The sequence below is a fragment of the Lepidochelys olivacea genome (assembly GCF_965140295.1).
Source record: "Lepidochelys olivacea isolate rLepOli2 genome assembly, chromosome: 24".
Lineage (NCBI taxonomy): Eukaryota > Metazoa > Chordata > Testudines > Cheloniidae > Lepidochelys > Lepidochelys olivacea.
In genome coordinates, this window is record NC_140434.1 from 1,043,753 (window position 1) to 1,070,240 (window position 26,488).

Consider the following 26,488-nt stretch of genomic DNA (forward strand, 5'->3'; position numbering starts at 1 on the left):
AAGGAAATGTTTCCCCAGTGACCCCAGGGCTTACGAATCATGCCAGGTCCATGTAGAACAGACAGAGCCTCCATCACTTCCAGGTGAAGGCTGAGTCCTCCCAGTGGGAGCTGAAGCGGTGGTTCCAGTGAGTCTGTGGTCTGATTTTCAGAGGGGCAGAGGCTGGAAGCTCCCCTGGGGCGCTGCACGTGTCCCACCAAGCTCTGAAAGAGAAACTAGGAGTTGTAAATCTGAGGCATGGCCTGAAACACCCTGCCCCCGATCTGATGGAAAGTCCTGTCCGGAGGAGCGAAGGCAGGCAGGCCCTAGGCACAGATGCCTGGCATATCTGCAATGTTTGGACATGCACTCTGTAAAAGACATCAGCCTGGTGGTTAGATCCAGGGTGGGTCTGCAGAGCTCAGACACCACCATGATGGGCATGGCAGAAGAGAAGAGCAATACCAAAAATCGCTTGCAGCAGTGAACTGGTCCCAAGTTAGCCTCACAGCTAAGGGAAGATGCCCAATCCCAAGCTAGACTGGGTGAACTAGAAGAACCTCCACTCCAAGGGAACGGAGGGAATAAAAAGTGTACGTACGGAGCCTCACAGGAGAGCTGCAGGATTCAGCTCAGACTGGGATGTTTGTTAATGACTCTTGAATTAATTAAAGGTCACTCCCCAAGGTCACAGTCTCTGCCACGCAGCATGCGGGAGGCGGACACACACACGCTTTCAGGTTGGCACCTTTTGCTTTTAAAGCCAAATATATCCAGGAGATAATAGCTACCAACTGGGCTCTCCATTTGCCAAATAGAACATATCCTGACTCAAACGGGCACAGTTCCTACTGTAATTGCCTGGTAAAAGGGAGCTACCAGCTGTCACCGTTTAGGGGGAGAGAGAAGGGGGAGGGAGGACGAGACAGAGACAGTGATTCACATGATCTCATTTCTCTGCCGAGCCTCACTGTAGTAAAAATGGGGAGCTGACCAATGTGCAGGGTGCCAGCAGCCTTTTCTAAAGGAATCGCTTAGGAAGAGCCAAGCAGAAGGTGCCAGTTTCAGCTGTGCTAAAAGGATAGGCAGGTTTTTTTTTCTGTGAAGCTCCATGAGAGAAAACAGGGATTGAGCGAGAGTGAGGGAGTGCGCCTGCAAACCTGCTGGGGTGCTGGATCCATCTTCTTCCCAGCCGCGTGGCCCTGCAGGCTAATACAGGAGACACGCACAGGGCTTCCTTCACGACTCTCACAAGGGAAGCTATTTGTTAAATAACAAAGGGTTTAGTCAGGCCAGTAAGTGTCATTATTCCCATTTCACAGATGGGGAAACTGAGGGGAAGGAATATGCTGCCAAAGTCACACAGTGAGTCAGGGTAAGAAACTCAGGAGTCCCGGTTGTCTGCACTAACAGTTCTCCCACAGCGGTGAATGGAGTCCAGGAGTCCTGGCTCCTAGTCCTCCTGGCTTAGTTGTGAGCATACACTCCCACCCAGAACTGGGAACAGAACCCAGGAGTCCTGATGCCCAGTTCCCCTGGGTCTGATGACTAGCCCATGATCCTTTCCAGGGCTGGGAATAGAACCCAGGAGTCCTGATATCCCTTTCCCTCGTCCCCACAAAACAGACTTCCTCCAGGAACCCGAAATGCACCCTAGTCCTGATGCTCTACTCCTAAAGGCAGTGGGGCCAGCTCCTTAGCTCAGTGGCACTATGCCAACTGCATCAGCTGAGCTGGAGTACTGAATGCAGCTTTGAAGCCTCCTGGGAGGGTCAGGATAGGGCGAAGGTTTCCTGATGACCCCCTACCAACCAGCAGCATGGTCCATTAGTTACACAAGCAGCTGCTCAAGGACACGTGTCCAGCACTGCGGGTGGCTGACCCCATGGGATCTCCTCACTGGAGTAATTAAATATATGACCTGCTGAACAAGGAGGTGGGGGGAGAAGTTTGTTTAATGTATGTAAATGGCTAGGAAAGCCTCGGGTGGATGGGGCTGCGGCCATGCAAAGCACCATCCCTGCAATGTTTCATCCCGAGCATCCCTCTGCTGGAAGGCAAGTGGGTCATTTTGGAAGTAGGAGGGGGCCACTCACTGCTCCACAATTAACTCTTTGCCGCCTTCTCTCCTCCCTTGGTTTTCCCATGGCAGGGGGCTGGCTGCACTGCCCTGGTGGTGGCCGTGGTGGCCAGGAAACTGGAGCTCACCAAAGCCGAGAAACACGTGCACAACTTCATGATGGACACTCAGCTGACGAAGCGGGTAAGGTGCTCCGGGCGGTGGGGCATCTGTCACGGCTAGTTGGGGTAAAAATCCCCAAACATAACAGCAAGGAGAAGCCTTAAACCAGCTGGTGTAAATCCACTTTGATCTCAATGGAACAATGCTGCTTTAGGCCTGCTGAGAGTCTGGCCTGACAGTTCTCATCCGATGAAGTGAGCTGTAGCTCACGAAAGCTCATGCTCAAATAAATTGGCTAGTCTCTAAGGTGCCACAAGTACTCCTTTTCTTTTTGCGAATACAGACTAACACGGCTGTTACTCTGAAAGTTCTCATCTTGTAAACTAGATTGTGGCATCACTGAGTCAATGAGACCGGAGGTTGATCAGGGAGGAGAAAACGTGCATGTACCCAGAAACTCCTCAAGCATCAACAATGCTGGCTGAAGGGGGCCGCTGGCCATTTGCACTATAAGCTTTTCTTGGGCCCTGACAGAAAACGGTCATGGAATGCTGCAGTGTTTCTGTTTCCCCACATTTCTGCAGGAATGTTTTCCTCTCCAAAGCGCACTTCTCTAAATCATTTCCCCCCTTGGTCACTCCAGGTAATTTTCCTCACTTCCTTATGGAAGTGGGTAGATAAAATGAAAAACCAAAGTCTCCTCTCTGGGCCAGAGCTCAAAAGATCACTGAACGGGTGCACTGGTGCAGGTCTGCTTGCAAAGACAGCAATCAAAGGGGAAAACACTCATGTAGAGCAGGCAGAGATGTGTCCATCACGGAGCAGTGGGGCACATTAACAAGTCAGGAGCTGTTTATTTAAGGACAGCTTTTGTGGCAAGTTTTCCCAACGCTTCTGTGTGCATGAAGATCCTGAACCACCACCACCACCAGTGTCAAAGCCCTGCTGTGCTCAACTGGCCTCTGTAAGGCTGCCGCACATTGATAGCATCATTAGAAACTGAGCTCTTGCTTTCATCCTCGGCGGCCTACATTCAGCATAGAGGGATTTTTATTGTGGAGTCATAGCAATGCATGCCCAATTGTCCCTGCAGCCCCGTTTCACAGGGGAATTACTCATGAGAGTTGAGCTGTTTTGCTTTGACTATAAATTGTGTTGGTGGAGAGTGGAGTCTTTTTTTGGTTTTTTTTTAAGGAGAATATACAGCGGTCAAAAGGAAAGTTCAGGGACATATTCCTCTGCTGTCGATACGAAAAGTACAGCCTACTTCACATTACAGTGGCACGGCAACTGCTGTCGCATAATAGAAAATAAATTGTATAATCCGTACATGGTCTGAATGCTGTGCAGACTTGGAAGAGGAGCTGTCAAGTCTGTAATGAGCAAATAACACCAGCTCTCTCTCAATCTTCTGCTCCAAAAGGACTTAGAAAAATCGGGAATGCCCAACTGTGCACCCGAACAGAGGAAGTGCCACAGGCTGATTTAGAAATAACCCTGTCCTAGAAGGAGATAGGCAGCCTTTCCCTTCTCAGAGGAGGATCTTCCTCCTCATCTCTCCAGAGCAGGCCTATGCTGACTGGAAGCACAGTGCTTGTTTACATGCTTTGGATCCCAGCTGGGCAGGGCCTAATGATCACTCCAAGGTTCTTTGTACTTCAGCAGCAGGGCCGGTATTTCAGACAGCTGCCCATCCAATTCCTAGTCGTTCTTTATGCTGGGATGGTACCACTGTGTACTCGGCACTGTACAGACACCCAGGAAGACAGTGGCCCTGCTCCAAAGATCTCATGATCTAAAAAGCTCAGCCAGACAGTAAGGCAGAAGGGATACCTACAGTAACTGAGCACTACAGGGCTGAGAGGGGCACAGAGTCAAGTACTAAACAAAGGAATCCATCATACAAATAGATAGCTTGATACATTCATTATAAAATGTAGTTTTGTTTGTTTACTGCAAGTTTCAAATCCTTTGATAGGACTTATTCTGCCTTTGCTGTAGGAGCAGTGGAAAAGTCTCCTAAAGAACTGGCCCTAAGTGAACAAGACATCGTGTTATTTAAAGCCATGCTGGCCAGGCAGGGTGGCCAGTAGAGGGATTTGACAGAACATCAAATCTGGGGTTTACCATAGGTTGGACTAACTTCTCTGCTGGGATAAATGGGTGCAGCTCTATTGACTTCAGTAGAATTTCATCCATTTACATCAGCACAGAATTTGGCCCCATGTCTCTGATCCCAAAAAGGGCTGGAGGGAAAGTTGCAGAGCCAGAAGCTTTTCCCACTCAGGGCAGTGCAGGGATGTCTGGGATGCTCCCTGCACGGAACCTTCCAGAGGTAAAACAGGAGGTACAGTGATCTTGTTAATTGTGGCCTAGCACTCGCAGACACACACACCCCCCCTTGCCCCTATGTCCGGGGGAGTTCATTCTTAAAGCCATTTTCCATTTTCTTCAAGAGCCTCCAGATGAGCCCTCGTGTTGAGCTAGAATGATGCCTAGAGCAAGCCAGCCTGGAGTGCAGCAGGTAGCCGTAGGTTCTGACAGCTGTAGGGGAGTCTAGCCAGGGAGCTGCTCCACGAGGAGAGGATGGAGCCAGCACACTTACACCTCTCGCCGTGAGTATTCAGGTTCACACTTGTATAAGTCAGTGCAACTCAGCTGAAGCAAAGGGAAATTGCTTACATGAGGGTTGAATTTGGCCCATTAACTTTTAATGAGTCAGAGTGGATGATCCTTGCAAAGCACACGGAGTCTAATCTTTCCACTTACAGCAGCATGGCATTAGTGCAACTCCCCTGACTTTAGCCGAGTTACACTACAAACTTGTGCTGGTGTAACTATGGAAAATCCACCCCCTTACACCGCCTCACCCCCGGTGCAGCCAGCGCTGTGTTGGCAGGAGGGCTACTCCCATGCACACAGCTACTGCCTCTCGGGGAGGGGGAGGACCTACGCCGAGGGGAGAGGTGCTCTCGGTGGCGTAGGTAGTGTCTCCACTAAGCTCTACAGAGCCGCAGCTGCACCGGTACAGCCCCGTAAGTACAGACCACCCCTAAGTCTGGATTTCGCCAGCATGAATGAGAGAGTTCCTCAGAGGAGGGGAAAATCACTGAATACCCAGTCTGAGCAGCCTAGCCATAGGCATGCACTAGAAATCTGGCAGTGTATAATGACTTTATTCCCTGGGGTGACTGTACTTGTCATTTCAAAGGCGAGTGGTGCCAGCAATTTTTCGTATGAGTGAGATGGCAGTGACTTTGGACTGGCTCAGAATCATGACTTGGAAACTCAATTTTCAAATGTGTCTGGATCCTGTGGAGACTTTGCCGTAGAGGAGATAGAGACCACTGGTAGGGCATTGAAACTGTCAAAGATAAAGAATGTTACACAAAGCTTGAGTGCAATGCAGTACCCTCCTGCTGAAGAGGGAGAGAAATCTAGGAGCAAAACCAGATACCTCCCTTAAGCAGCAGAGAACTGAAATGATGATCATCCTAGCCAGGGACTTGGGGCAGTCAGAACAGCAAAAGAGCTTCCTCTGTCCTCATTTTTAAGGGATTTTAAAACATGGTGAAAAAATAAGCCAGCAGGTTGATGTGGGATGTACTTGGCCAAGGACTTTGCAGTGGATCCTTTTGGTGATAAAGCTAGGATTGTTATAAAGCAACAAAACATCCAAAGTGACGTTTGGAAGGAAAACTGAGGAAGCCTAATTGTCCATGCACCCTCATTACAGCTTTCTTTCGGGTCTCTCCATTCTCATCACTAGAGCAGTGCCCCGTGTTACTCACTCCCCAACCCTTGTGTATGTTTTATTTGTTAAATAAGCTCTAGGTCCTACAGAAATCAAAGGCAGCTACAGAGAAAATCCAAGTGGAAAATCTGGTGGAAAACCAGGAGCCCCCGAGAGGTTTAGGGATAAAATTGTCATACTCCCTAGAACATCCAGGGGCCTTGGGGAGATTCTGGTGCCTCACTCCTTCCTTAGGAAATCTGCACTCTCCTCCTTTCCTTCACTCCTGTTGGGCCACGTGGCCCAGCCCCAGTGTCATTGCAAAGAGACATTTGTTTCTGCAGGGTGCCCATTTGGAGCTTGAGTATCTGGTAGGGGAGGAATGTCTTGCAAAGAGCAAGCTGCCTAGGAGGCCAGGAAAGGGGTGTAGTGCAGAGAATGCAGAGTGCCTGCCTTGCAAGGAGACCACAGCCACAGCCGCGTTCATGGTGACATAAGCAATACAAAAAGCAAACAGTGGTTAAAACCTGTTCTTCCTCCTGTGGCCGTTGATCTGCTGGCTTTGTGCCAAGTGGTCTGTGGTCAATTCATTTCAAAGAAAGCACGAAAGCTGCCGTTTAACAGCAAATGCTTAAAGCCAGGTTCATGCACAGACTCTCAGACTGAGCCACCAGGAAGGGGGGTTAATACATTCAGTGATGTCGGTGTTGCACTGTGGTTTGTGTGTGTGTTTGCAGGCGGAGGATCCTGTTTTCCCACTCCTGACAGCCCTGCCTAGCCAAGACGAGAGCAGGTGGAGTCCTGATTTAAGAAATACTTGGATTTGATTTCTCTGGGCACAGCCACCAGCCTAATGTGAAATTTAATTATAAACCCCGGAACGGAAAGTGTAGGGCTTGGGGGTGGTAGAAAGAGGAGAGACCTGGGTCATTGTCTCACCAGCACTGGCACTGATAGGCCTGTGTTCAGGTGTGACCTGAGACAAGTAAACATGGGAAGCATGTGACCGAGTGTCACTAACACCTGACAGCTGCTGCGGGGGTCTCAGTCCATAACAAAAGCAAACGATTGGCTGGTTGGCAGCCTCCGCAGAGAGGCCAAAGATGGAGCAAGCCATGGAGACTGCTGTCCCGCAGTCAGTCCCTCCAAGCGGTGGAGACACACGGGCCCAAGAGAGTGGAGGAACCTTTCACTTGCACTGCCAGTTCTGTAGACAGAGGACCTGAGTCTCCCGGGCTGTTGGTTACTCACACAAGGTTGTGTATAAAAATTCCCCCTGGTACTCACAACTTCTTTGTTCTCCTGCCCCAGAACCATAGCAATCCGTAATGCTTTTGGAAATGTCTGAGCAGTGGTTATCTGTGCTTAAACTCCCAACACAGTAAAACATGCAAAAACCCAAAAGGTAACAGTTAATTAAAAATCCGTTTGTCTTGCCTGCAACCCAGGAATGCTTCCCCCTGCTCTTCTCACTCATTACTCAAGATGTCTGTGTTTAAATGAAAACTTTGTCCCTAACCATCTGTATCCTGTTGGTCTGTCTCAAATCGGTGGGGCACTGAGTGATATCAGCCGTTTCCATGCCAGCATATAGGAGCCATCCGCAGGAATATGTGACTTTATAGCAGGGAGAGGGAGCTGCAAAGGGGAAAAGCTCTGGCTTTGATCCTTGGGGATAAGTACAGGAAATGGCTGTGGTGCTGTCCCCATTTCCCGTGTTACCAAACCTACCTGTGTGTGAAACAGCGGTGACACTGGTGTGGCTGCCGTGGGGAAGGGGTAGCTGGCACTGGGGGTGGATTCCGCTCTGCACGTGAGGCGTGTTCACACCGGCAGCTGACACAGAATCCATGCCCTCTCGGGCACAGGGATAAATATCTGCCAGGCAGCGTTCTCTCTAATTTTTTACAACCATGTGCGGAATTAATTTTGTTATGTACACCAAAATGGAAGTGATGTGTGGCGGGGTGGGGCCGAGGGGTTCAGAGTGTTGCAGGGGGCTCAGGGCTAGGGCAGATGATTGCGGTGTGGCCGGGTGAGGGCTCCAGCTGGAGTTTCAGGCTCTGGGGAGGGGCCGGGGATGAGCGGTTTGGGTGCAGACTGACCCGGGACTATGGTGGGGAGAAAGGACTCCCCCAGCCCTCTCTTGCTGGGTCCAGAGGAGAGGCGCCTCTCACGCCTGGGCGCCTCTTGATAGCTGGTTAGAGGGAACTTAGCTGCCAGGGACTCTCAGTGGTGTTTGGATGGCCTGGAACTGATTCCATGAAGAACGTGGTCCTGCCCAGCACAGGGTAGATTGTTGCACATTTAGGCACAAGGTAAAAAGTGAGGAGCAGGCTGGGGAGTGTGGGGGAACCCAAACAAGAACGCTGCTGCATGGTCCCCAGCCCACTCCTGCCTCGCGTGCGAAGTGCCCAGCAAAGCACCTCGTCAGCATAAGGAGGAGCCCACTCATCCCATGTCGCCTCAGACCTGCCACCCACCCTCTTTCTTACCCGTCACTCTTGCAAGCAAGGGCTCGATCCTGCCAAGTGCTGAGCAGTCCTGTAAGGTGCCGAGTGCCCTCAGTTCTGACTGACTTTAATGGGAGGGGAGGGTGCTCAGCAGGTTGTAGGACCAACTCCTCAGGACACAGGCACTCAGAGGGCTGGGGGAGTCCTCTCTCCCCTCTGCCTAGTGCTCACCCCTATGTGTGTAGGCCTCCTCGTACATCCAGAGCTCTCCACTCAGTGCTCAGATACCACAATGATGGACACATCAGGCAGCAGATAAGCTGGAGCACAACAGCCTGTTGCATCCTGCTGTGCAACCCAGAAGACCTGAAGGATCAAGGTCATAAAGAGCCCTGCCTAAATACGTCAGTCAGAGCATCATCCAAAGGAATCCGTGCGATTCAGGCTCCGAGTCCCTCTAAATTCCAGCTTGGAGTAATCCAGATCATCCCCTTGTAAAGGGTGTTATTTCTGTTCCGAAAATACCAGTACAGACCAATCCAAACCATTGCCCCAGGCCTAACATACGAGATACTGCATCCCATATGCTCCCTGAGCTAGGTGGGGGAACTAACCTGCAGCTTGGTCTCCGCTTTTGTCTTGCAGATCAAGAATGCTGCAGCCAACGTCCTTCGGGAAACGTGGCTTATCTACAAACACACAAAGCTGCTCAAGAAGATTGATCATGCCAAAGTCAGGAAGCATCAGAGAAAGTTCCTTCAAGCCATTCACCAGTAAGTGGAATCCACTCCAAATGGCGACCAGAAGAACAGTGGGGTGGGAGGGAGAATGATCAGCATGGTCCAGACCTCCATGTTCCAGCTCAGTTCATAGAGAAGAAAATCTGAGCCATTTTCCATTTCCTTGCCAGATGCCGTTATAAATTTGCTTGTATCTTGTTACCTGTTTGCTGTGTGTGGCTAATCCCAGCTGGGTTCCCAAAGCAATTAATGCTGATGGAGGGACCAGCACACGGAAAAGGGACATGGCTGTATCAGCATTTTCTTCTTCCACAGGCTGCGCAGTGTGAAGATGGAGCAGAGGAAGCTGAGTGACCAGGCCAACACACTGGTTGACCTTTCCAAGGCAAGTCTCTGAAGTTCTCTCCGAGGCCCACAGGGCTGCAAGCCTTTCATCTACATTTACTGTATAATCAACTGGTCGGAGCTGGCTGAACGCAGTAGACAAAAGGTCAAACACTCAGCATCTGGAAATGGCAGTTGGGGACATTACTCAGATCCTGCAGCAAGGGATAGGGCCCCCGGTTGTAGCTATTGCTGCACTTGGAGATTGGGGCTGGATTCCTAGGATGCTGCTGTGCAGATTCTAACAGAGGCTGAAGTTGGATAGGTACAGTAGTATTGTGCCTCATCTCTGGAATGGGAACGGCTGGCATAGATGGGGTGTGCCAGTTCCATTTGCAACCCACACACAGCAAAGCAGGATCTGGGATCAATCTTTTAAGATCAGGCTTCTCAAAGGGGCTTTAGGCAGACAGGTGCCCAATTCCCACTGAAAATCCACAGCAGCTGGACTAGCTCAGGCCCTGTTGAAAATGACAGCCTGAAACATTAGCCAAAGATGCTCTTCGTCTGATGACAAAATTCTGGTAAATTCTTTCCCCCCACCGCCGGGCTCCTCATTTTAACATCCCAGAGACAGAATATCAGTGGAGCCACAGCAGTGTGGCAATGGGCATGTCTTCAAAGAACTGCCAGAGCTGAAAGCTCCCAGGCCTGGAACGCCCAGCTGCGCCATTGGCAGAGTTTGGAGGACATTATTTCTGGTTACTCTCATCTTGATCCCGGGTTAGATTTCGTAGCAGCAGGAAACCTAGTTGGAGAGCCAGACTAAGAGCTCAGTTTTCACATGTGGTGTCCTGCTGAAAAGATTATTTAATTTGGGAGCAGCTTGGTGCTTCCTCTCCCAAAGGAATAGAAGCTGGGTTGCTGTCAATGCGATGGCTTGTCTTTACTGCGGAGATGGGCTAAGACAGCAGGTCCCCAATGGGGATTATCCTTATGATGCAAATATCAGTGTCCCAAACTAAACCACGAGCAATTCAGGAACTACCCACACAGCAGTGTATCCTCAAACCAGAGGAAGATCCAGCCCAACCCAGAAAGCAGGTCCCTGTTCTGTTCGTTGTTACTGTATTATGAGTGTGCCCAAAGGCCCCAATCAGGCTGAGGGCCCTGTTGTACTCAGTGTTGTACAAACACAGGTGACTACTTCATGGCCTCCAGGGCTCACAGTGCAGAAGATGAAGGGCTGGAGGTGGAGACAGAACACATGCAAATGACTGTGGGGATGATAGGCGTAGCTGAGGCTGGGGATCATGGTTAATCATTTCAGCAGCATGCAGATGGACCGTAACACAGAACAAGCTGCAGAGCATTAGCCAGAGGCGAAGCTGCACAGGCTGCTCGCACTGCTAGTAAATAAATCTAAGTATCTGATACAATCAAGCCTAGGCTGAGTCCTGCCAGAAAAGAGTTAAATCAGACTGTTCCAGCTGCTGCCAGTGTGTGCACCTTGCAGCCAAGAGGTGAACTCTGATGTTCTGCTGATCAATGTCTTTCTTACCGGGATGCTCTGGACCAGCCAGAAGTCTCACATCTTTCGTCTCTGTCCAGGCTTCCCCTGGCATTCAGTCACCAGGCAACGAAATAGAAGAGCATAGCATCTCTCTGGTAAAAACCTGTTAAAGGAATAAACTCCTTACAGCAAAATCCTGTAACCGGCTTTTCTTTTAACGAGTCATTGATTCATTTTAAAGACTTCTCTCTTGATTTGGGAAATATGCTTGTGCCTCGCTACACAGGAAACATCTTCACTTATTGACTCAGCACTTTTGTTGCAATTTGCTCTGTTGCAATGGAAGTTCAGTCTCTGAACAGAGATTTCCCTCTTCCTGGTATCCATGTGAAAAGGCTTCGCTGTTCACACAAGGCTCTATTTCTGTTACAAGTATTGTTTTAGCTAGGTGCAACTGTACCCTAGCTCCCTCTAATCAAACTTTCATCTCCCTGCTGTAATTTTCCCTCTTATATTCTTTCTTCTCCCCTTTTTGCCACCTGTATTTGTCTGTTCTCATCTCTTTGCTTTCACAGTCTCTATCAGTTCCCCGTCCACTCTATTTTATGAAAATCATCAGAATCACTTGGTGGGGGTGTGCAGAAATCAGTTCACTGAGGTTGCATGTGTGTGCACTCATCTCAGACCACATCAAGAGTCTCAAATCCCAGCAAAAAGGACCAAATGTGATGGAAGACTCTAATTTCCAAAATAGCTGGTATTTCCACATGCCAGATTCCAGAGAGGAAGTCTTGCCTATTAGTTAGAGTAGGGGCAAGTCCAACTTTGCTACTGACTCACCGTGTGACCCTGAACAAATCAGTTCACCTCTAGGCGCCTTAGACAACCCTTACTTTTGTGAAGTGCTTTGAGATCTTTCCATGGAAGGTGCTACCTGAGTGTGAAGCAGCATTGTTATTTAGATCTAGTCCTATATGCTCTGACTCTGATTCCAAGCGTTCCCAAAAGACAGCAGCCAGTTTTAATTTCTTAATTTTTGGCCATTAGCTGGTTAGTGGCTCCTCAACTGGGAGAACGTTCTGTCCGTCATCTTCCCAGGATTTGCCAACAAGATGTATTTTCAAGGTTTCTGCAGCCAACAGCTTGGCGGGACAGAGAGTAAACATCCAGCGTTTGCCACTTAGCTTTCACAGGGTGAAATGTTTTCTTCTTAGTCCCAGTACAGAACTCTCAGCCTCTGAGGCTTCATTCCAGGGTTAGCCAGCTTGTTGCTCTCCCCCGCCCATCAGAAATGCAACCAAAGAGGTTCTCGCCCAAATATTTCGGATCTCCAAGAGAGACAGGGCAGGTCTTTCATATACAACATCCTGCTGGCTGCTACTCCATTCTTGCAGGCCTTTGCCAACTGTGCCAGCTCAGCTGTAAACGGCCTTTATCTCCCACTTGTTCTGGTTGTTAGTGTCCTCTGCACTAATCCCACTGATGTCTTCTTTGTCCCCCAGATGCAGAACGTTATGTATGACCTGATCACAGAGCTCAATGACCGGAGTGAGGACTTGGAGAAGCAGATTGGCAGCCTAGAGTCCAAACTGGAGCAGCTCACCACTAGCTTCAACTCTCTTCCCCTGCTCATCGCAGAAACCCTGCGCCACCAGCAGCAGCAGCTCCTCGCAGCTGTTATCGAGGCTCGTGGCATCAGTATGGCAGGGGGCACCCCGCAGACACCCCTGTCCGACAGTCCGATTGGGGTCAGCTCCACCTCCTTCCCAACCCCTTACACGAGTTCAAGCAGCTGCTAAATTGCAGACCGAGCCCCCAAGCCCTACGAAGACAAACAAGAAGAGCTACTTGTAGGTCTTCAGAGTCAAGTCAACTTTCTTCCGGCCCTCTGGCCGCCACAGAAACACCCAGGCCAAGCCAATGCTGAAAGCATGACTGAATTAACGCCGAGGTTAGCTCAGAGCCCTCGGAGTTCAACAACGCCTTGGAACCAGAAATCCAATCTCTGTTTCGGTGCCTCTACGTGTGACGAGAAGGAAGCGGATGTGAGGGGAAGCCTCTGGCAAGGCCTTTGCTGCAGTGTTTGGTGGAGGACAGAAATCCACACTCAATCTCAGGTCTTCAACTAGGGAAAAAAAAAAAAAAAGTCCGAAGCACTGAAGCAATGGAGCTGTACCAGAGGGAGAGTACTCCACAGGGTGGGCTATGAGCCATGGGCAAAGGGGCTGCTTATCTGCAGGGCCTTCTTTCGTCCCCATTCCTCCCAGCCCTGTTTAAGTGTCTTGCCAAGGAAGAGTCAGGGAGGAGGACAATTAATTTGCCAAGACTGCTATCCCTTTGCCTCCTGCACCTCACACAGCCCCCCTGGGGAGCTGCCTTCTTGCACAGGCTCTGAGCTCAGAGGCCCACTTGCCACCCTACCCCCGGCCAAAACACTGCCACATACACACATTTCCAGTTAGGGGAGGGTGTTTCGTTCGCTCTATTCTGAGTCTCTTCAGAGTCCATATTCTGCCTGAAGCCATGTGCTGGAGCGCAGTGTTCAGGTGTTGTGCACCGCATCTGGGGCATGCCAGCTTTGTGCGGGTTTTTATTGCATTACATGGCGGTTACAGGGAGATGTATGATGAGGCCTGGATGAAACACACTGCAAGTCAATCCAACGCTGATGGTTTAAAAATGCACTGCCACTCATAGTATCATAGAATCTCAGGGTTGGAAGGGACCCCAGAAGGTCATCTAGTCCAACCCCCTGCTCAAAGCAGGACCGATCCCCGACTAAATCACCCCAGCCAGGGCTTTGTCAAGCCATGACTCCAATAGAGCCATGCGAGGCATCCGAGTTCCAAGCATCCTGCGTCAGCAGGGCAGGGAGGGCTGCAGAACCAGTGCGCTCAGCCAATGGTCAGGAAGGGCTTTGTGGAATGGAACCAGATGGTTCCTCCTGGAGCTGCATCCAGTCCTGTTTGAGTGGCGCAAGGGTCATTGCACTGCAGGGCTTTCAAGGGGGCACCCTGGATTCCTCCTGAAAACCCCTCTGAAGAGTAGAAAAAGTTTTGTGTGGTGGATCTTGAATTACCTGCATCACCCACAAACCAGGGCCACCAGTAATAGTCTCAGCAAATAATCCAGTACCTTTCCAATCCAGATACTCTTTGAAGGGGCTTCAGAACTGAAAGGTGAAACACCAAGGGCCAATCAGAGAGAGGGTCTTAAATTGTGACATTAATTTAAAAATTCTTCCCCTTGGCTGACAACGACATTCTACTAGCTCAAACACTGCTGTGACCTCACCATGAGGTGGCTTTAATGGGAGGTAGTAATGGGGAGAAACACAGAAGAATGTTGATTAGGACACTTCATCAGTTTAAAACAGAAGACTAATTAATTGCAGTGATTCTGTTGAGTCTTGGTAGATAGCAGCAGAACCACCTGGGGGTAAATGGTGCAGTGCACGGCTTCGCAGGCAGCTAGACACATCCACACCACTGGGTGCTGCCCTTTGTGGCCAGCTGCTGGTGGAGCTGCCTTCCACAGCAACAGTCAGGAGTGGAGCTGGACGGGCAAGTTGCTGCCACTGACGGTGGGAGAGTCCATGAGAGAGAGATGGCTAATCCTTGCTAGTTGTCACCATGGGCCTGGACACCTCCCAGCTTCCCCTTGGAACTAAAACGTTCCCTTCGCCCTCTGACATTTTCACTTCTTAAAACTCTTTGTTCAGCCCCAGCTCCTGCCTTTGTTGTTTTAATGCCTTGTATGGTCTTTATTCAGAGTTTTGCAGGCAGCCCAAGGCGCTGCTTGCTTTCTTAGAACTCCGGGGATGGTGTTGGCTGCTCTCAATGAACACTCAGCAGAGGATATTTATATATTTTTAAACGGATGAAGTAACCATGTAATTACTCTGTGATATTAATTACACATCACCCAGCGGTGTCTGCTAATTGTAGTGAAAGTCACTGTGTTACTCCAGGCATACTTAGCCTGGAAGCTTCTCCTCTGTAACTCTTTCACTTCCATAAAGAACACTGGATTCCATAGGTACCTAGGCAGGGGTCTATCATCAGCACAGGGGTTTACATGCAAAACTCTCCTTGCTGCTGCTGGTAGGTGTTGTGCACCTCAAGCCCTACAATGAAAGTTTCTTAGAAAACAATCACTAGCTGGAGAGGAATACACCTTCTGGAGAGGAATACGCCTTCTTCCCACCTGCTCTACCCCCTGGAATGCTGGTGGCACAATGGTATTGCTCTGCTGCATATTGTGGCAGAAACACCAAGGGAGTTCTGCTAACAATGCCCTAGTACCCAGAGGTCTGACTAACCCCGTCGGTAGAGCAGGAGCAAAATACTGCAGAGGCAAGGCAGGATGTTACACAGCCCCATGCCAACAGGAACAAGGGCACCATGGACACCTTTCCATCAGCCCCACCCTCAGAGGGTTTCCTGCGCCAATGCTGTGGTACTCCTCACCCAGAACATCTTTCACCATCTTGAGACATCGCAGACTCTTCCCTCCACACAGCAGCATTAGATAATCACCATCACCCCTCAAAGCCCATTGCAGTGTGGGGAACCAGGGCTCAGACACACCCATTTCCATAGCGGGAGAGATTTCCTGGTTTATAGCCACACCATGGTTTGGCCTCTCACCCTCCAAGTCGTAGCCATCAGATCTTTCTCCTACTTCAGGAATGCTTCCATTTCCACTGCCATCGTTTGGTCCTTGCTTCCCTCCGTCCCAGCCACAAACGCCCCAACTGCACATGCAGCATTCGGAGAGGAGAGATGGCTACACTAAGATCACTGCCAGTGTCCCTCCAGTCAGAATACCTCCTTCTGGTCAATCTACAGTAGCCATCTGCTCCCCCTTTCAAATACCTTGTATGTGCAGAACTGCACAGGGCACAGTGTAGGCCAGTGGTTAGGTCACTCGACTGGGAGTCAGGAGCCCTGAGTTCTAGTCCTGGCTCTAGTCCTTGGGCAAGTCACTTGTCATCTCTCTGCCTCCATTTCCCCTCCTGTAAGAATGTGAGGACAATGCTTATCCATCTTTATAACGTGTTTTCAGGTCTAGAGCTGAGAAAGGCTTTAGAAATGCTAAGTAGTGTTATAAAATACACTTGTCTTCATCTCTGGTGGTTCACAGAGGACTAAACTACAGCAACTTACACTGAATCTGTGATATAAGGACTAGCAAGAGACAGAAAAATATACCCTTGAGTTTTAGATCACTAATGGGAGTATCCGTTGCAAAGGATTAGTATCACCAGCAGGAAACTTGTGCCTAATACTCAATTTTGGTAAATCCTATTGAATGAGATGAGACTAGAAAATGCCAAATCACTAACAGATTCAAAGCTTTAGTGAGGAATGAGGCACAAGCAGTGAAAGCTTCAATATCACGTGTGGTGGATGAGAATTTTTCTTCAGGCATAACTGTCTAGTACAGTGTAATTTCATTAGGATTGATTATTATCTTGACAGAAGTTTCTTGCTGGTTTATAAGGAGACACAGATACTCGACTGCCCTGCCAGCTGGTATCTCTGGTGTGGCAATAAGCAACGTACTGTGATTCACTTGGCTCGTCCAGTACTCGTCACCATTGCACTACCAGTCTCCACTGTTGCTCCACCCCACCAATTCTGCATTCCCTCACATTTCAGCACCCTAGACAGCAGTCTGGTTAATCCAATCCTCAGTGGCAACAGCATGTTTGACTCTACCTCTGATACCCGTTTTTACTCCTTTGTTTCCAGCTACCATTTTTAAGGTGAGTATGGAAGTGAAAGCAATGATGTTTGCAGTGGCATTTAAACGATTCTACAGAGCCATTGCTGTCAGGCAGCCTTTGCTAGTAGAAGGATAAGCCAGCCACTGATTATCTTAATGAGACAGGCACATCCTGTAATATAGTAGAACCTCAGAGTTACAAACTCACCAGTTAACCACACACCTCATTTGGAACCGGAAGTCTGCAATCAGGCAGCAGCAGAGCCAAAAAAAAAAAAAAAAGCCAATACAGGACAGTGCTGTGTTAAAGGTAAACTACTAAAAAAATAAAGGGAAAGCAGCATTTTTCTTCTGCATAGTAAAGTCTCAAAGCTGTATTAAGTCACTGTTCAGCTGTAAACTTCTGAAAGAACTACCAAACTATTTTGTTCAGCGTTACGAACAGTTCAGAGTTACGAGCAACCTCCCTTCCCAAGGTGTTCATAACTCTGAGGTTCTGCTGTATAGTATCCATTTCCCCAATGTCCTAGGCTTACCCTGAGTAACTAAGGGGAGTTTTCCTAGATTTACTAAGCCGCTTTAATAGGACTCCTTTTATAAACAAGTAACTGGCATCTCTCCTATACTGGAAACACCTAACCTGAACTGGAATTTCCCTACGAGTAGTCCATTGGCAAATCTTTAACAACCAGTCTCCATCTCCCAGTGGCAGGGGGTATCTCTGTTTACACACCTGAGAAAGGCATTCTGGAATGTGCAGTAATGGGCCAGGAGATGACACCCCCTCAAACTGAACCAGAACAAAGGAAGGGAAGAACCGAGACTAGCTGAGACTGAGGGAGGAAAAGCACAGGAGTAAAATTCAACCATAGTTATCAGCCCAAAGAGATGCTGACATTATACCACCAAAAAGCAGTGACAAACCACACGCAAATCAGACTGAACCAGCCAATGCCCACGTTTTACGGTAGAAGGAAGGGGAAAAATAAACATTCTCCGGCTCATTAATGCCAGAGAAATTCTCATCCTGAATCTCATACAGGACCCAACCATCTTCAACAATCTCATTTCCTGGCACAACCTCAGTTTTGCTCCAAGAACCTCTATTCTGCACGGTCCATGAGGGAAAAACCACAAAGAAGCAGAATGCCAGAACCGATAAAACATCCTCTTTGCAACTCTTAAACCTGAAATGTTTGTATTCAGACTTAGATGATAAGCATCCATATGGGTTTGCATCTTGCCTCTGTACCGCTTGCTTTTTTTTTTTAATAATAGGAGAAAGCATAATAGTTTATTTTAACTATGAAATATATTGCTATATTATAAAGGGTATTGTAACTTTCCATTACGTTTTTCTATCAAACTAGTTGGTTAGCAGGCAGAGGTGTCAGCCTGCTGTCAAAATGTCTGTTTCTGAGTACATGTCACTGCAGATTTTAGCTTAACACAGGGACTAAGGCAAATGGTCAGCAGATTAGAGCCTTTGCAATGCATTTGTAGAGACTCCACATAGTCCTAACCCTTTGAATTTGTGACGATTAATATGCACGATATAGGCGCTAGGCAGAGAGAAGGGAAAGATTCAATGCAGGTCTTCAGCTGGTGCAAACCAGTGTAGCTTTACTGACCGCAAAGAAGCTCCCCCAGCTTCCACCAGCTAAAGTGGCTCTCATTCAAGTCCTAACATGCCCTGCCAGACCGTTTCTCTCCCTCGTTCTCTGTCTCCAGATGAATGCAGGAGCCTGGTGCCTAGGCCACAAACTGCATGAATCCAGAATCCAAGCTCTGCAAACTCAAGTTTTCCCAGTGGGGCGTAGTAGCTTGTGGAACGAGCAGTTAAATGCCCCTCTCCCGGGAGCCCTGGGTCTCAGTGCAGTCTGTGCTGTTCAGTCGGGATAAAAAGGCTTGACGGCCTCCGCTCAGTGCCCCCTGACAGAGGCCAAAAGCCCAGGATGCAGACGCACTGCTCTGACCTGGGAATAGCTTGCGCCCAGACAAGGATGGGGGTCCGAATGTCCTCCTAGAATAGAGCACATCTGCAGGGCAGCTGGAGGGAGCACACGGAAGCTCCATGTGTCGCTCCTGGCCTGTAGATCAGCAGAGAAGTTTGGTTTTCAGCAGCTGTTGTCCCCGAGACCCCCAGGACCATGTGTGTTCAGGACTTCCTTGGGGTGGGGAGGTGAATAAAGTTCTCCCTCTGTTTCTCCCCTGCCCTCGGTCATCACCTGACTTCCTGTGCGATAGTGTAGTACTGCCCTGCCTCGATTATGTTTGCTGCTGCAGATAAGGTCTGCTTCCAGGGGAAATTGTTTTAAGTGAAACAGACCCGACAGTGCTCTGTGCCTCACTGAGGTGCACTGCCCCGCCTGGTCACCACTAGCTCCCCGAGGAACTGCTCAACGTTCTTAGCCAGAAACGAACGCGCCATGCCAGGCCTGGATGGGGCCAGGACCCTCTGGGCTCATATGGCAGCCAGTTCTAAGATGCCAGTGTGATACCAGGCTTCATAGGATACCCCAGAACGACACTGCCACAGGGCAGAGTTGACACATTTCTTCACTGGTATAAAGAGTCCTAAATTCTGAGAGGGGCTGATTTTCTCGTGGTACAAGGGGATATTCCTTACTGCAGAACAGAGACATTATGAGTTTCCGGGGACTCATCCAGTCCCACCTTTGGGTTTTTGATGCTTGTGGCTTGCAAGTATTCGGAACAAGCAAACAAACAATCCTCTTCCCAATATCTAGTCTGATGGCTGCCTTGGAACTGGGCTGGGCTTGATCTGCACATGGGGTGGGTGTGCAAAGCTGGCATGAGGCTCTCCCCTTTCCACTCCTCTGTGGCTGGTGCCTGGCCAGGCACCCTCTACCGAATTAGGGCTGCTCCAACTTACACTTGCTCCAAATGGCCCCAAGGGTCTGGAACTACAGCCAGTGATCCCCATGGCACATGGGCCTAGGTCAGACTCCTTCCCTCCAGAGCGGGAAGTGGCCAGAAGCTCCGTCTTACAATGGAGTGACCTTCTTGGGCTGGCTAAAGCAGCTTTAGAGCATCAGCAATGCAGCACGGAGCAGCTAGATCAGCCAAAGAGCCCGGCCCTAAACCTCTTTGTTCTGTATTCCTGTTCAGTGCCTTGTACGTCAGTGTCCTGTCCTGTCCTGTCGTCCCCACTGCTTGTGGGCTCTGTCTGCAGTGCTCCGGAGCAGCACCCTTACAGCGACGAGCTGCCATTCAGAGAACAACCCCCCCCATGCTTCCCAGCACATCTTCATCTACCTGGCGATCCAAACGCCCTTTTCCGCTGAGTCGCCAGCGCTGCCCCCAGCAGAAACGCTCTTTGCCCTGGCTCAGCACCATTCAGACATGCACAGCTGCCAGCCTATCACAGGCAACAAACATCCTTCGCTCCCTTTTCCTCTGTTTCCAGTCTGCAAACTATTAGTCAAGGTGAATGCATGAGAGGAGAAGTCCAACTGCGCATTCCTGCCCCTGGGACTCTCATAAGAATCATTTGTTATTTCTTGCAAAGGCAAAGATCCCTGCAGGAAACCCATGAGAGAGCAAAACAGATGGGGGCAGGTTTGCCAGACCATGGAACGAGCGGTGGTCCCGAGACCGGTGGAATTGCTCAGAGGATGAGCCCTCTGCACTATTCCACTCTGGCTTCCCCTCAACCCACCCCATTTTCACTGTCTCCTCTGGCAGCCAACGACTCCCTGCCCAAACTGCCTCCGGGTCAGTTCGCCACAATGGATCCTGGCTCTACAGGGAAACATTGACGATATTACCATCCTTAACCGCCACAAACATTTCCCTGAAGGCAGTGGGGGAACAAAAATCTGCCCTTCTCCCAGCCACAGCCCCTTAGCCAGCTGTGCCCCCCTCCACACCATGAGAACTGAATTACAGAGAAGGGCTTTTCGGGGTTTGGGGAACTATTCCGATACAGGATTAGTTCCCCTCCCTCTGTCAAACTTGGGGCTGTTTTCCTGACGCTTCCTCTGGCCCAATGTTTAACAAAGATGCTCAGTTTTACTTTCCTGCCTGAATGGACATTACCCAACAAGTGTGCTGCTTTCTCACTGCTTCTGTTCAAAGTCATCTCAAAGGCTTTCCCTTCATTTCAGACTCTGCCTCTGGGCCCTTTGGGTCCCTGCTAACAGCACAGTTACTGTGAGACACAGAGCAGGGCAGGGTTTCCACTGGCTTGCTACTGAAAATATCTCCTTTCTTGGCTAACTACCAGTCCAGGATTCCACCGGGGAACTGCCCCGACCGAGGTCAACCCAGTGAACTTAGTGGACTCTGATTCACTAACCCTGAACTGTGAATCATGTCTGGTTGTTATTTGTACGTATCCACAGGCTGGATTTGATCCAGTGCTTACTTTTCCTAGTTCTTCTGCTAATCATATGCGTGGTCCCTGTCAACCCGGGGCTCCCTAAATTTGGGAGGGAGGGGCGGAGATGCATCAGACAGCATTGCCGTAAAACTGATTTGTACCCAGAAACAGGCATGTTTTAAACTAATGGCTTTAACCTGTTCACTGTAAAAAGTGCCTTGGACTTAAATCTGAAGAGGTCAGTATCTATAAATATTTACTATGCGGGTGTGTAAGTAGGTAGATACCTACATATATACACACACACACCCACAAATATACAATCTATACGTACATATATAAAGGCTTCAGAACCCTCTGTCATATTGGTCTTTGGAGCTCTGTTCTTTCCTTCTGATCTTAAATATATTTGCTCAGAAAAAGGCCTTTTATTACCAAGGCCAAACTGCCCAGCAGTGTACATTGTTATGATTCTCTCTCTCTTTTTAAATAACTTTTTATGAACAAGTTGGAGGTTTTTTCTCTTGTGTTTTGAAAGAGCCAATGCTAGGTCTGGTGGCTTTGAATTCCATCACCCCACACCTCCGCCCAGCAGTGGGAGAGCACCAGGACATGTGGAAGAAGCAGGCTCCACTTCTCCGGGCTGCCCTGCTGCGGCATTCTGAAGATGGGTCTTTTGGAAGTGAGTCATGTGGAGACATTTCATTAGGTTGCTTTATTACTTCCTGCAGAATATTTATTAAAGAGGCCTCCAAAATGCTGACTAGACCTTCCCAGGAAAGTGACAGCCCCCATACTACCTGACTCGGTGCTCACAGTCCTGTTACCGCAGTGGATCTGGGTACCTCTGAGACGTTCATGAGTACCCTGTGAGAGAGATCATTTTGCATTGCTCCTGAGCTGAGGTATAGACAGATTCAGTGATTCACACAGGGAGTTTGTGGCAGAACTGGGACTTGAGCCTAGATCCTGTGAGTCCCGATGTCTTAACGGCAAGGCCATCCTTGTCTTCCTCACTCTAGTGCTTCCCGCCGGTAGAGCCACAACGAATATGGCACTTTGCCTGTGGCCGTTCTGTCTCCAGAATGCAAGTGGCATTAACCAGCTGTCCAATCCTCCCCTTGAGTCACAGCGATTAACCCATTTGCAGAGCACAGACAATAGTAGCCATTAATCTGCCATCAGTGAGCAATGCAACTCACACCAGAGACAAGCCTCCAACTTCCCGAGCAAGTCTCCTGGAGCAGAAGCAGCAGCTTCCCCAGTTTAAGCCAGCAGAGTCCATTTGGACACTTCACTGCTGACTTTCCTCCCCAGGGAAGGGGCTTCCCCAAGCCTGGCCCTAATCTGACTGAAGCCTGTATCTTTTCTGAATGAGAGTCTGAGCAGGAGATGGCAAACACAGAACAAAGAGGCAGAAGAAGCAGCGCCAGGCTGCCCCAGAATCTGAACTAGAAAGATTCTTCTCCCTGCCTTCCACAGGCCGAGAGCACTGGAGCTTTTTAACTCTTATTACAAACTGATACAGACAAAACCAAAGATGCTTGATGCTTCAACTCAGAGCCCACCTACCACTGCGGTGGTACTTCATACTGTCTCTCCTGTTAGGAATGAAACCAGGATCACATCACCCCACAAAAATGTTATCTTTTGAAGGGGCTGCTACCTTCCAGTGCTCCCTTAGGAATCTGTTTTGGGACTCAACAATTACATCCTTGTTTAAGGGACAAAGGGATAGGCCATGGTAACTTGTGAATGTTAAACAATGTTCCTCTGGTGCCCTGGCAAGGTACTCTGCACCTGAAAACAAAACGGTGTAGCTCAGAGCAGAGCAAGCTTAGCTGCTGGGCTGAGCCTTCCCGACCAGTTATGCCAGCGTAGCTACGGTGCTGTAGTCCCGCACTGCAGACGTGGCCCAGGTCATGAAGAGCAAAGGGAAAGTACTTGTTATGAATAAAGCGAAGCCCTCAACCTGTAATGGGAGGAAATGCAGACAGGTCTCTCCTACTCCATGTGTACATTCAAATACAAACAGGACAATCAAGGAGCCTAATTCTCACCCACTTACACCAGAGCAAGGGAGAATAGGATCAGGCTTGGTATGTTTTGCATGTTAAGCAAATAGCCAGAGCCCTTCCTTACACACACAGAAACTGGGGTGAAAGGCTTTGAAACCAGATAGAGTCCAGATGGCACCAAAGTGACTCTGTGAAGAGAATGAACTGATAAAGAGAAGCAGGACACAGAGCCCTCCCAACCTGGCATGGGATACCAGAGCCAATGTCCAGCAAATGGCATAAAGGGCTTGTCCAAAACCTGCTGAAGTCAATGGGAATCTTTCCACTGACTCAGGAGCAGTGCCCAAGGGATCAAATGATCCAGCAGCAGCCCTAGTCACTCAGGGCAAAGCAGCGGCCAGGTGACCAAATTCTCATACCCACACACACAAATTCTCCAATCCACCTAGACACATGCAGTCGTGGTGGGAATCTCTCATGCAGTAACCCAGATATGGATACTTTGAGGAAGCCTGAGACATTCAAGGTCCTCCGCTGACACATTTATCATTTCAAAACTATGCCCTGGAGGGTTTTGAGAACTCCACAGTTAATACCTGTCAAATGTGAAAATACCCGCAACAAGCTCTGCAGCACTTCCTTAGAAGATTAAAACCGTGTAACTTTGTTTCCTGTATTACAGGGGATTAAAGAGGCAGTGCCCTGATGTGTTAATTCTGCTGTATTTTCCCACACCACTAGAAATTACACACTGAGATTAGGCAAAATATGCTTAATCTTTCTTTTCAGCAGGAAATCTGTATTTATTAATGGTTCTGGATCAAGGACTCTCCAAGGGGAAAGAGAATAATGCCTGAAACCTAGATCTTCGTTCTCTCGGCAACGATTCACCCACTGGCTTTCTGAACCTGGAAACAGGGACTCTGTTGTTGTTTCAGCCTGGGACCAGACTGCTGGCATGTAAAATTAAAAAGGTGGTAGAGGAGTTTTTAAACTAAGGGCTGGGGAAAGCTGACCAGTGCGGAGGAGCACACAGTTCGGACAGAGCCATCCTATACAAGAGGATTTCTGAAAGGGGATACTCTATATCCTAGTAAGGAGGAGAGGACAGAAGTTGATAAAGTACAGGTAGGAATTGAAGAGAACCAGTAAACAAAAAAAGAACCCCATTCAATTACATCACATGAAGGCAGACAACTAAATATGGACAAACATTATAAGTGACTGTCTATAACTGCTAGAAATCTAAATACCAAGATGGGTGAACTTGAGTTCCTGGTATTAAATGAGGATATTGATACAAAAGGCATCACAGAAGCATGCTGGAACAATAACATTCGATGGGACACGGTATTACCAGGGCACAAAATAGGAATGACGGAATAGGTCGTGCTGGTGGGGGAGTGACGCTGTATGGGAAAGAAAGCATAGAGTCAAATATAACAACAATCTTAAATGAGCCAAACTGTACCATCGAATCTCTATGGACAGAAATTCCCTGCACGTACAGGTTAAACTGGAAAGTTTTGTTGGTTGTATACAGTCCAGGGGTTGTGCATTAACCACCCCAATGTATCATTTCTCCAGTCAGGTCCTGATTCCATTTAAGCGGATTTACTCTTTTCCCCAAGACGTACGTATTATTCTCAGTAATGCTAATGGAAGTTATGCATGTACACCAAGAAGACAGCAGGCTGCTAGTAAGGGTGTGTCATCTCCCAGCACAGTTACCAGAATAAAGAAAAGCTGTATCCAGTTTAGACTAGTGGCCTGGCACTTGTGAAGAAAGCAGCATTTCTCAGCAGGATATGCTGTGAAATGTGCCAGTAAATTACATTTTTTCTAACTAAATGGTTATTTCTGAACTTCCTGCTGCTAGCAGCTACTCAGCTAAGACCATTCTATCAGTTGTGGCCAGGCCAGCATGGCAGCTCCGTTGCACAAACTGCAAACACATCACCATCCTCCTGAGACGCTAGTTCAAAAAGAATCTAAATAGAAACCGTAGGGCTTGGCGCTCTGTTGCCTGGCACCTGAGCCGCCATTTGCACGAGTGCAAAGTGGGGTTGGCCACCACCTTCCAGATGTAGCTGTTTTACTCTCAGTTTACACAGCTGAGAACAACAGAGAATCAGAACCATCAAGGAACACTGCATGTAGCCAGAGATGCCACACCAGGGCGGTGTATAAAATGCAACGCTCTCTATAAAAGTACATTAGCCTAGTGTTAAGAATAAAAGTAATACCATATGTGAACAAAATACAGGAGAACACTGTGGATGGATGCACTCAAAACAAACACCAAAGCAAGGTTTCACATCATCCCAGCCATTGAGAAATGCAGATGAGGTTGATAAATATGTTCCTCCAGTTGGATTTTTGCAAAGATCTGTACTTTTCTTAACAGTGCTGTTCTAAGAGGCCCCCCACAAAGCATAAGAAAATGACGAGCCCCAAGGGAAAGAACAAAAGCTTTGTTCATGCTAAAGATATTCTCCAACTCAGAATCTAATTCAGTCAGCGTACTCCCATCTCACACTTTGTGAGCAGATGGCTTGCTGCTCCCTGCACCAAAGAACTGCCCTGCAAAGACAGGAGACTCCAACTCAGCACCAAGCTGGGCCAGATCAGCCTATCACACAGGCCGTTTATTCCAGGCTGCAAGGAGAGCTGAGTGTGTCTCAACCAGCGGTTTCTGCCTAACTGCGGTGCCAGGATCGCCCACCTGGTAAGTGCTCCCTGTTCTCCCATATGACGGTAGGTCACTGTAACATCGGGGGCTTTCTAGTACCAGCAACTTTAAACTGCTGGGACAGATGAACCCCCTCAAGCTTTGATGGGTTGGCTCCAAACTGCTCCTAGGTTTGGATTTTGCAAAATCAAAGCCCATCTGAAGACATCTTTCGAAACGAAAGCGCCCCCCCTTCCCCTAATTTTCATTCTCTTTCAGATTCACACTGATCAGTCCTTTCAACAACTCTTGTCTCACTTCTAATTCTATATTAATTATAAAAACCCTCCTTATAAAACATCTCTTTGTTGTTACAGCTCTTGGTATGGCAGGATAGGATGGCAAGCCGGAGACCTTCCGTGTAACAATACAATGCTTCAGGGAAGCTAAATGCAACCTCATAAAACTGTACCCACTGCAACAACTTTCCTTTTCAAAACTCCCAGCACTCACCTCTCATGTGAGCTATTCCTCTGGCTAGATATGGCCTCATTCCTGGAGTACCTGAGCACCTCACAGTCTTGAAAGCCCGAGGCTAGTATCCTGAACACTCCACCACCGGCAGAGTGATCATGTGAGCAAAGGTTTATTAATCAGTCCGCAAGGGCAGGATATAAAGTATTAACGCCTGTCTCACTATGGCGGAGATGCTGTTCTTGTGCTAAGGTCTCCTTTCCAGGACACAGAGAGAGAAAGTGTGTCTGTCTATCTGTCACTTTTGGGGTTACCCGAGGCGTTCG

General features: G+C 48.8%; 1 protein-coding gene across 1 annotated transcript in view; it reads left to right on the top strand.

The window, feature by feature from the left end:
* KCNN3 (potassium calcium-activated channel subfamily N member 3) overlaps positions 1-21,360 on the top strand; it is an 81,101-nt gene extending 59,741 nt beyond the window's left edge. The window contains exons 5-8 of the mRNA XM_084614093.1: positions 2,132-2,242; positions 8,993-9,120; positions 9,403-9,472; positions 12,427-21,360. Coding sequence (XP_084470219.1) covers positions 2,132-2,242; positions 8,993-9,120; positions 9,403-9,472; positions 12,427-12,723 — 606 coding nt within the window. The 3' untranslated portion in view covers positions 12,724-21,360. The remainder of the gene's footprint in view (positions 1-2,131; positions 2,243-8,992; positions 9,121-9,402; positions 9,473-12,426) is intronic.
* The last annotated feature ends 5,128 nt before the right edge of the window (positions 21,361-26,488 follow it).